At 44.0% G+C, this 12,158-nt stretch overlaps 1 protein-coding gene across 2 annotated transcripts in view; it reads right to left on the bottom strand.

The window, feature by feature from the left end:
* Positions 1–12,158, bottom strand: part of ACE2 (angiotensin converting enzyme 2) — a 141,424-nt gene that overhangs the window by 101,807 nt on the left and 27,459 nt on the right. For both annotated transcript variants that reach the window (XM_085896870.1, XM_085896869.1), the window contains one exon: positions 4,758–4,913. In XM_085896870.1, the coding sequence (XP_085752996.1) occupies positions 4,758–4,913 (156 nt within the window). The remainder of the gene's footprint in view (positions 1–4,757; positions 4,914–12,158) is intronic.

Raw genomic sequence — 12,158 nt, 5'->3', positions numbered from 1 at the left:
GGAAACCGGAAGTCGGAAGTACAATTCTTTTACATCGGGACACTCCCGGGTACATGTTCTGTCAGCATGTGAAGTTTGGTGAGGATCAGTCCAGTACTTTTCGCGTGCATAGGTCACAGAGAAACACACACACAGACACACTTTCAACTATATATATATATATATATATATATATATATATATATATATATATATATATATATATAGATATATATATATTAGCAATAATGTGGAATAGGCAAAGCCGAGAAGCGAACGTAGACTTCTTCTTACATTCGATGCTGCAATTTCCGGTTACTTCGGCCTGGATTCGGGATCAGCGATCAAATAATGTAAATCACGATTAAAAATTATTTTTTTGATGATGCGGGAGATATCATTATTATAAAATTAGGTCGACTTAAAACTGCTAGAGTATTTACTCTCTAGTTTTGTTGTTAATTTTTTAGTCATAAAGGTGTGATTGGGTATACTATAGATCAAATTAATTATTTGTGCATTTCTATAACCGTGATAACACCACTGCATATTACCTCAACATTACCTTCACAACAACTACACCGCCGAGAACTGGATCTCATCTAAAAAAATTAATACCACATGCGAACGTAGAATTCTTCTTACATTCGCTTCTGACTTTAACTATAACTTGTTCACAACTGTATACGCAATTTCCGGTTACTTCGGCCTGGATTCGGGATCAGTGATCAAATAATGTAAATCACGATTAAAAATTATTTTTTGATGATGCGGGAGATATTGGTTCACGAAAAAATATTTTCATGAAAAAAATAAGTGACCACTATATTCGTTATTGTTGTCTGTCTGTCTGTCTGTCTGTCTGTCTGTCCCGAGCATAGCTCCGATCCTGAGAAAATTTTGGTGGGAGGTTTATATCATGATCTAGTTGTGTTTTCCTGAAAATGGGCGTGGTGCGCCCATTATGGGCGGAGCCACGCCCAAAAAACGTGTTTTTAGGGGGTAGCCGATTTCAATTTGCATCTTCTCCTAGGGCAGTGGTTCCCAAACTTTTTTGTCCATGACCCAAAATTTGAAATCACATTTGCCTCGCAACCCAAAATTATGATCCTGGTACCTAGTGTACCTTTGATAAAAATTGCCAGAGAAAATGCTTTTGACATGAAACCCCCCTCAAAAACTGAGATTTTGAGGGGGGGGTTCAAGTTTGGGTCATGACCCTGGGTTTGGGAACCCCTGTCCTTGAGGGTTTGTCAAAACTGACAGGGGTTTCGGTATTTGGTTAGCCCAATGGCACCTGCATAGCCCCACGGAGCTCGATTTTTCATTTTCGTCCCAAGGTCACAAGGTCACGAACTTAGAAAATTGCGAATTTTGACGTAAAAAATTTTCTTCTCCGAGGGGTTTGTCGAATCTGGCAGGGGTTTCGGTATTTGGTTAACCCAATTGCACCTGCATAGCCCCACGGAGCTCAATTTTTCATTTTCGTCCCAAGGTCAAGGTCACAAGGTCACGAACTTAGAAAATTGCGAATTGTGTTTTTAGGGGGTAGCCGATTTCAATTTGCATCTTCTCCGAGGGGGATTGTTGAATCTGGCAGGAGTTTCAGTATTTGGTTAGCCCAATGGCACCTGCATAGCCCCACGGAGCTCGATTTTTCATTTTCGTCCCAAGGTCAAGGTCACAAGGTCACAAACTTCGAAAATTTCAAATTTTGACATAAAAATCATATGACCGCCCAAACTTTGAGAGCTCGGATGACAATATTTTTTATGCATAATCTTGAGGCCATTCCCCACCTAAAGTCTTGAAACCATTTTGCTCTATCTCGAACACCTTGCCCGTGGCGCCTGCTTCAAGTTTGTTTTTACGCTGATTTCACCAAAGTATGGATAATCCGAGGAGTGCGAAATGCCATATAGCCTATATGACGTTATATTGTTCCTGGAATGTTCCAGAGGAAGTTTTGCACCAAAGGTCATAATCCTTGACCTTTAAAGGTCACAAAGGTCAAATTTTCAAAGTTGTGGGACTCGAACCGGGTTTTCGACCTTCTTCGACGAACTAACTCCAATAAGCTATAGCACGTATCCTGTTTCCTTATTTTAATGTCCACAACATTGTTTTGTGACCTTTAAAGGTTAAGCAAAGGTCAAATTTTGAAAGTTGTTTAACGAAAGTGGGTTTTCGACATTTTGCAGCTAATAACCTGTCACTCGTACCACATCATGTTGATCATTTTTATAACTTGTCAAACATTATCACATTGTCTCATCCTTGACTTCTGAAACAATCTACATCGTCAAATAACGCTCGTGAACCATTGTCGTCTTCAGACTTGTCCTTATTAAAATCAGTGGAGGAAAAACACTATGTCTGATATTTGGGTCTTTCATGTCTCCGACGATGCCTTATCTCCTGGAATGCATCATTCCCCATGCAAAAAAAACCCGGAAGCAAAAGGGTCATAGCCAACGACAGATTCCAAATTGCCAGGGTATTGTGTTGTTGTTGTTTCCTATTCTCTGATGTGCACGCGTTAAGTATGAAGCTCACTACGTTCACCAATAATAATGGTAGTATCATTTGGCGAAAATAAAAATAAACGTATAAATCCGACCCTGGCCTAAGCACATCAGGGCATGGTGAAAAGATAAGCTAATGCTCCACCAGTACAGCAGGCAGGTATGCTCCAAGGCTTTGAAGACAAATGAAAATTGGATCCAATGGACCAACGGGTCCACTTGTCTTTTAAAGGATTAGGCATTGGTGCTGGCATCATTATCATATACACCCAGCATATAGATTAGCTCAATAGGCTTTAGCTGTGCTTTGATAACCTCATGATAAAACATTTCTGTTCAATAGAATGTACTTTTTCATATTTGTATACCAAAGCTTGGCTCATAGAAGAGCTTAGTGACAGAGTGTAAAATGTCAAAGTGATCACAGTGAGGCCACAGTTGGCCAAAAGTAAAAAGGGAATAATGAACAAGAGAAAGAAGGGAAGAAAATACAGAAACCTGTGAGTAAAATTAGGTAAGGTTAATGGGGACAAGATAGATTGCAGATAGGGATGGTGGATGGCATGAGGTGGTGATGCATTGCTTGGTTGAAACCCTGGAGGGAAGAAAAGTATTGAACCACCTGAGGATTGTTCTATAAAATGAAAGGAGTAACTATAGAGTGGAGATGCACAGTCAGCCTGGATTTGGGAAGTTTAGCCATGATGGGGTTATTGAAACAACACATGCGTCCTGGAGGAGCTGGGAAGGGTCAGAGGGCTGAGATAACAGAGGGAGACGTGAGATAGTCGACCAGACGTGAGATCGTAAAAGAACAAAGGCGAATGACCTGCTTGCAATGTTTAAATGCACGACGATATTTTGAAATTGGAATATTTTTTGTTAAAGTTATTCAAAATATAAATCGTCAAGTCTTATCTGGGACAATGTGTCCCATATACATCTTACATCTTGCTCTTAAAACACACAAGATGAGAAACATGGGACAGAGTAAGGGGATTAAGGGAGGAGTAGAAGTTGTATTTTATACAATCCGCCATGAGTAATAATTTCTCCCAATCCCTCTCCCCACCCAGCCCTCCACACACCACCCTATTGGGGGCATCTGATGTGCTCACAACGTGGTGGAGAACCTTCTTTTGATAAGAATGTAACCAGGACAAGTCACTACTCAATCGCAGGATGCTGCCAAAACATCGGTTTATGAGTCAGGGCAGGAATTAAAAACTTGGCCATGGTACAGTGGCCTACTCTCTTCGAAAGGCATTATGGGATATTTAAGTTCCACACACGAACATTATTCGATGGGACAGCCGGCCCATCGACCTCTCTGAAATACGACAAATTCATTGATGCAACGCCCTGCCTGTGAAACACCATGAGGATGATGGTTGGAATACTCGGGTCGAGAATTGAATCCAGACAAGACAACTCAAAAGACAGTATATGCACCCTCTTGCTATATGCTGCTAGTTCAACAGAAACCATTTAAAATGTATGAATACATTTTTTTTTACATGTATATTACACACAAAAATCAAGGTTCAGTATCTTCTTCACATAAATGTGATTGCAGCTGAAAAAAAAGGGAGCTATGATATGTAATGGTATTACATTGGAGGTAGACAGGCTCCTCTGGATGATGCAGTCATAGCTGATTAAAAGTTCAAGACACGTTAAAGGGTTTCAATGAAAGACTGCTGGTGTGATACGTGAAAACTCGAAAACATTTTCAAACTCTGTCTCTTAAAATTTCATTGTCTGATGCTGCGAGATTCCACCGCTGTGATGTTGTTCCAAACACGGTTTCACAAACTCCAGCTGTGGTGCAATGGGCCTAAAACAGCTCCACAAGCTCCAGCTGTGGTGCAATGGGCCTCAAACTGCTCCACAAGCTCCAGCTGTGGTGAAATGGGCCTAAAACAGCTCCACAAGCTCCAGCAGTGCTGTCATGGGTGCAATATGGCTCCAACATCTCCAGCATTGGTTTATTGAGCCCATCAAAGTCCGACAAGCTCCAGTTGTGGTGCAGTAAGCTCAAAACGGCTCCACAAGCTACAGCAGTGGTGCAGTTGGCCTAACACAGTTCCACAATCTCCAATGGTACTGACTGCTGTGGTAGGCTCAACAGTTCCAGCAGTGGTGAAGAGGACCTCAAATGCACACTTTTTAAATATATAAATAAAAACATCACTCGCATCAGGAATTACTATAAATGTTCATCACAATTACCACTTTGGATTCCTCACTCACCCGTTTGTATTCTGTCTCAGGAAGAACGTTGATGCCCATCTGGGAGAGCTTTTCAAGCTGGCGGAGGTCCGATACATTGGCATCTTTCGCTGAGAAGTTTTGGGCTTTCGCAGCCCATTCCTTCGTGAGGTCACTCCAGAGCTTGGCCTGTGCATCCTGCAAGATTTATGAACTATTCAGAATCTGCACTCCTTCATGAGGACACGTCACACGTGGACGAAAAATTTACACCGGAAAATCGTCCAAAATATAGGTCCCTCTCTGAGGGCTTGTGATCCAGGCTTGCCCTTACCTAATATAACTAGCATGGGCAGATTGGGCTTTGCCCAAACATAGTGACAGCTATGACATATGTATATATATATATATATATATAATAGCGAGGTACCTGCACGATGCACAAGAGGGAGCCCAAAAAGACAGACAGACAATTGCGAAAACAGTGAATGTAAAACCATCTATCTCTCTATCTATATATTTTCTTACTAAAACTCTCATCTTGTATGTATGTATATATGTATTATGTTCTCGAAATACAGCCAAAACGGTACACAATAGCGCAAAAATTTTCAGCCCACCTTACTCAGCATTCGCCTGCGGTGTGCAGTATCAAGTTTCGTTAAAATCGGGCAACGAAAAAAATTATAAAAAAATCAATTCCCGATTCAGTCAAGTACTCTTTGGAAGTATTTGATCAATGCAACCAGCCTCAGTGGGATAGTTCGCTGGAGCTATCTTTTTGAAATGATTTTTTTTATCAATCGTTGTCACAACGGGTTCATGAGTCGTCTAGTATATTACTAAAACTCTCATCTTGTGTATATATATATATACATATACATATATATATATATATATATATATATATATATATATATATATATATATATATATATATATATTACTAGGTGAATGCACCCAGCGCTGCCCGGGTTCTTTTTGAATGAATTTGATCTTCTATACATATGTCTGACGCGAGCACAGTATCAGTTCCCTATTGGGCCATGGCAGTCATAGGCTCAGGGGGTTGGTGAGGGGGAAACACACCCCCCCTCCCACCGAGGGGCCTTGCCAGATAGCCTATAACCTTCCCGGGGCCCATCCCGACATTTTTTTTCAGTGGTTAGCTCCTATCTTTCACCTTACAGGAGATTAGCGCGTGCAGAGAAAGAAAAACTTAAAATCATATGTTAGATATATTGTATATGGCGTTGGCCCCATGTCAATTGGCTGAACTTGAAAAATTAATGTTACGAAATCAGGTGATGACGTCATAATTCGGAAACCGGAAGTCGGAAGTACAATTCTTTTACATCGGGAAACTCCCGGGTACATGTTCTGTCAGCATGTGAAGTTTGGTGAGGATCAGTCCAGTACTTTTCGTGTGCATAGATCACAGAGAAACACATTCAACTTTATATGTATGTATGTATGTATGTATGTATGTATGTATGTATGTATGTATGTATGTATGTATATATATATATATATATATAGATATAGATATAGATATAGATATAGATATAGATATAGATATAGATATAGATATAGATATAGATATAGATATAGATATAGATATAGATATAGATATAGATATAGATATAGATATAGATATAGATATAGATATAGATATAGATATAGATATATATATATATACACATATTGTGACGTCCACGGGACTTGAACAGTCCCGCCAACGTAGAATGAGCCGAAACGATGGAGGTGGTTTATTTATTTATAACCCAAACATGGCGGTTCTAATCGCTCTACCGCAAACGGGACGAGGAAGGTGGCACGAGTCACTTTTCACTGAGTTGATGATGTTTATTTGTTTTTACTATTAACCAGAAATAACAAGACTCGGCAAGAAGAGGGATCCGGGGCGATTCGACGGGATGGTGTGGGATCGGGCGTGGGGAAAAACACAGACAATTCCAATGAATATACAGATCTCAAACCCTCTAAGGCGCCAAGGGGACACACACACACACACACACACACACACACACACACACACACACACACACACACACACACACACACACACACACACACACACACACACACACACACAACGTAGCTATTTCTGGTGGTCAGGCTGGACCGTGGTGTGGACGCAACTGTCCCTGGATCGGCGTCGGACGAGCTGGCCTTGCTCTCGTCAGGGGGGCAGGAGAAACGGTGGTGCTGTCGACCTCCTGGTCTTGGCCCAAGTCCGCTCACAGTCGCCAGGGAACCAGTTCTGGCGCCAAGTTGCGAGCAGGAGAGGGAGGCAGGTCCGCCCGCCGTTCGACCCCGTACTCCGAGTCAGCAGAACCCCAGAGCCAACCAAGGTGAGGCACGAGGCTCAGCAAGGCTCCAAGACACGATGAAGAACACGATCGAATCAGCACAACAACAAGGACGCTCTCCGCGCAACAGCCTCCCCACCAAAAAAACACGATCTTTTTGTCCCGATCTTCTTCCTCTTCCTTTTCGACCCCGAACAGAACCTTTTTATCCTCCTGTCCTCGTCACTTCCAATCGAGTCGTTTATTGGCCCACCGCCGTCGCCTTCTGCCAATCGTGATCACGGGGCGGAGCCATCCGCTGCCCTGTCCTGTGACGTCACGGCCAGCCTCCAGGGACTACTAAAAGGGGTTTACGCAGACACCCTTACCCTATCCCGTGTCCCTATCTAATTACGTGACAATTATCATTTCCCCCTTGAAGAAATGAACATTTACTAGACAACTTAACACCACTGAATTGCTACTTATTACATCGAGATCCTGGTAAACTCGAACAGCATGGCATACCTAATTAAACATCCTAATTACCCTTTGAATGCATACCGCCCCCCCTCAAATGTAACACTGCCCCCTCCTCTGGTACCGCAGCTCCTGCAAGGTATATCACAGGGGCTACTGTACCAGCCTTAACACTTACTGACTCACACCTAATTAACCTAACGAACAATGGGCAGCGAGTCGCAGCTAACTTACCTATCCTGCTTAATGTACCCCCTTATGGCCTTATCCTCGCCTAAACAATCATTAGTTTTTTTTTGTTTTTTTTTAATTTCATCACATGAGAGCACTGAGCGAAGTTGCACTCCATCCTTTGGGTCATCGCTCTTGCCCAGCATTCTTCCAGTGATCTGGGGAGGGGAAACAAAAGGTTCCACAAGAACACAACACTTATACTTTACATTCCTACTCTAAGCCTTAACGACACTATTCACAGGATATTTACACTTGACCGCCTCCCCCAGTGGATGCTAATAGACCCAGCGTTACCTGAGGAGCCAATTTTCAAATTTGTTTGACCCCAAAATTATGCGGACATCATGCCCTTGCTGCACCTGTCAAGTTGTGCGGGATCGAGTGGGACTCACACATCTTCACAACACTCACACCATGGTAATCATCACATTTCTAGGTCATGGTCCCCATTTTAATCATGCAGGCTGAATCCTGTCGTGGCCGTGGGGTGGGTTTCCACAAGATGATGGGGGCATCTCAGGTGCAACCATGCCCACAGGTAAGCTTTAGTCCAACCCTTAAAGGTCCAAAAGGTCCCTTAAAGGTCCCTTAAAGGGACCTTTTTTGTCATCAACCGCTGTCACAACGGGAACCAAACGGGTTCACGGGTCGTCTGGTGAACCAATAAATTCCACATTCCTGTGACACCTTCAGTCGAACGTCTGGCATGGACACGTGGTTCAAGAAGGACTTGGGCAAAAAAAACGTACTGCAGTTGACCCCAACAGAAGTAAGTAAGTAAGTAAGTAAGTAAGGTGGACATCAATGGTGAAACTGCAAGTGACGAATCCGTGATTCTCTCTATATTTTCACTTCGACCAGTATAATTCCAATCACAAATTATTACTATAACATTAATAAAACAAAATAAAAACACTCGTGAAGTTGACGAATATCGATGCTGCTCTCACGTGACACCGAGTGCAGACGAATCTGCCAGCGAGAAATGGCGGATACAAAACACATTGTACACGTCGAAAATTAAAATCAGAATTGTATTGACAAATTTAGGAAACCTCAACCTCCCACCCACCTTGGAGTGGATAAAAGTGGGGTCTGTTTGTTTTTTTTGTTAAAAGTTTGGGGGGGGAACTCAAAATCACAATTGTATTGAGATATTATCAAACCATCGAATGTTTCTGCCAAACTTGTGATTGTGTTTACTTCTGGATTGGGAGCAGACTCTTACAGATCATAAGTCAAAATCATAATTACATTGAGATATTTAAGAAACCTTCCACCCACCTTTGGACATCCAGTGGGACCCGAAAACAGTCCACAGAATGTTTGACAGGGCTCACCCCAAAACTGAGGGAGTAGTTCGGGGACGGACAGACGGACGGATGGACACTTGCTTTATATAATACTAGCAAATACAATCCGTCGCTTTGCTGACAGGGGGTATAAAGGAGGGGGGTAGAGAGAGAGAGAGAGAGAGACAGAGACAGAGACAGAGACAGAGACAGAGACAGAGACAGAGTTAGTAAAGAGAAAGATATGTTATTCTTAATGACCAAACACACACAAAAACAAAAACACGTCAGAAAAGCTGGACACACAACGACACAACAGAGTTTATAATGTAATCTGCTGGCACATCTGCAAAAACTGTGATGTACCAGTTCCAGAAAATTTGTGGAAACAAGAACCAAAAGGAATCGCTGAAAACATGGATGTACCTACCGCTCACGTACGACCTAATGATCCCATCAAGTGTGAACATCGAAAACAAAGCGTTGCGACCGGATATCATACTTGGGTACAAAAAAAAAAAAAAGAGAAGAAGGCATTCCTGATTGGGGTGTTAATACCAGTGATTTTGGAATAAACGATGCAGAAATCAAGAAAATGACTAAATACCAAGACCTCAAGAATGAAGGGAGAAGATCCTGGAAGCTGAAGAATGCCAAAGTTGTACCAGTGATAGCTGGACCTACAGGAATGATGACAAAGAACCTCACAAAGATATTAAACATAGGGGCAATACCTCTGGGTACTCATCTGGTAGTGGCTGGATAAAATAAGCAGGCAACCACTGGTAGGCATGGATGACCCACAAAATATATAATGGAGAAGAAAGTAAATACCTATGGATTTTTTGCATGCCATGAACAGACATTGGTACATCACGGGTGATAAAGGTTGTGGTCAAGTTTCATCAAAATTGTGTGTGTGGTTTCAGAAAAGAAAGCAAATACATATTTTGGGGGGCAACTCCCCTGTAGAATTCCCTTAGACCCCAATTTTTTATGTCATGAACAAACTTTAGTTCATCACGGGTGATGAAGATGGTGGTGAAGTTTCATTGGAATTGTATATGTAGTTTTGGAGAAGAAAGCAAATACATATTTTGGGAGGCAACCCCCCATAAATCCCCTTAGAACCAGATTTTGCTAATGTCATGAACAAACTTTGGTACGTCATATGGGTGTTGAAGATTGATTGTCGTGGTTTCATCGGAATTGTATCGTTTCTGAGAAGAAAGCAAATACCTCTTTGGGGAGGTAACTCTGCCCCCCACCCACCCCCCTAAACTCCCTCTGTAGACCCCTTCAGACCCCGTTTGTTTTTTAATGCCATCACGGGTGATGAAGGATGTGGTCAAATTTCATCGAAATCGTATGTGTAGTTTCTGAGAAGAAGTTGCAGGTATTTGTGGACGAACGGACAGACGGACGATGCGCCATCCCAGAAGCTCCCTGGAACTACTTTACAGGTGAGCGAAAAACCATCCCTGGGAATATTATTACAAACGAACTACAGTTGGAAGCTGTCCGGGGCTCAGCGACGATCCTGGAGAGAGTCATCGGCACAAAACTTTGAGAACAGAAAACTTAGCCTGGTCCATGAATTGTGACCCCTCACTGAAATGAAGGTGCATACTTCGAGCCCACCCTGGAAGGACTCCATTCGACATTCTGAAACTCACATAGGTAGATACCAATCAACGACACACACAAGCACACACACACACACATTTATTAGTATAAATAGATAACATACAAATCATATGCATGGGAAGGGGAGTAAAACTAAAGGAATTGGAGAAAGCGTGACGTGAAAGGGAAAGGTTGGGAGGAGATAATGTAAGGGAAAGGAAATGGAACGTATATAGGACATGAGTGTGGAGGAAGGGGATGGAAGGGGGACAAGTGGTGGAAGGGGGACAAGTGGTGGAAGGGGATGGAAGGGGGACAAGTGGTGGAAGGGGGACAAGTGGTGGAAGGGGAGTGGTAGAAGGGGGACACTGTACTCATGGTGGAAGGGGATGGAAGGGGGACAAGTGGTGGAAAGGGGACAAGTGGTGGAAGGGGATGGAAGGGGAGTGGTGGAAGGGGGACAAGTAGTGGAAGGGGATGGAAGGGGAGTGGTGGAAGGGGGACAAGTGGTGGAAGGGGATGGAAGGGGAGTGGTGGAAGGGGAGTGGAGGAAGGGGGACAAGTGGTGGAAGGGGATTGAAGGGGGACACTGTACTCATGGTGGAAGGGGATGGAAGGGGGAGTGGAGAAAGGGGGACAAGTGATGGAAGGGGATGGAAGGGGGACAAGTGGTGGAAGGGGATGGAAGGGGGACAAGTGGTGGAAGGGGATGGAAGGGGAGTGGAGGAAGGGGGACAAGTGGTGGAAGGGGATTGAAGGGGGACACTGTAGTCATGGGGGAAGGGGAGGGAAGGGGGAGTGGAGAAAGGGGGACAAGTGATGGAAGGGGATGGAAGGGGGACAAGTGGTGGAAGGGGATGGAAGGGGGACAAGTGGTGGAAGGGGATGGAAGGGGGACAAGTGGTGGAAGGGGACAATTGGTGGAAGGGAGTGGTGGATGGAAGGGGATGGAAAGTAGTGGTGGAAGGGGGACAATGGTGGAAGGGGAGTGGTGGAAGGGGGACAAGTGGTGGAAGGGGATGGAAGGGGAGTGGTGGAAGGGGAGTGGAGGAAGGGGGACAAGTGGTGGAAGGGGATTGAAGGGGATTGAAGGGACACTGTACTCATGGTGGAAGGGGATGGAAGGGAGAGTGGTGGAAGGGGGACAAGTGGTGGAAGGGGATGGAAGGGGGACAACAAGTGGTGGAAGGGGATGGAAGGGGGACAAGTGGTGGAAGGGGATGGAAGGGGGAGTGGAGGAAGGGGGACAAGTGGTGGAAGGGGGACAAGTGGAGGAAGGGGGACAAGTGGAGGAAGGGGGATGGAAAGGGATGGAAGGGGGAGTGGTGGAAGGGGGACAACAAGTGGTGGAAGGGGAAGAAGTGGAGGAAGGGGGACAAGTGGAGGAAGGGGATGGAAGGGGGACAACAAATGGTGGAAGGGGGAGAAGTGGAGGAAGGGGATGGAAGGGGGAGTGGAGGAAGGGGGACAAGTGGAGGAAGGGGGATGGAAAGGGATGG

Source organism: Eptatretus burgeri, chromosome 10 (genome assembly GCF_056783735.1).
Source record: "Eptatretus burgeri isolate ZD-2024b chromosome 10, Ebu_testis_v1, whole genome shotgun sequence".
In the NCBI taxonomy this organism is placed as follows: domain Eukaryota; kingdom Metazoa; phylum Chordata; class Myxini; order Myxiniformes; family Myxinidae; genus Eptatretus; species Eptatretus burgeri.
The sequence above is the reverse complement of the archived record's forward strand: the minus strand, read 5'-3'. Positions and strand labels throughout refer to the sequence as shown.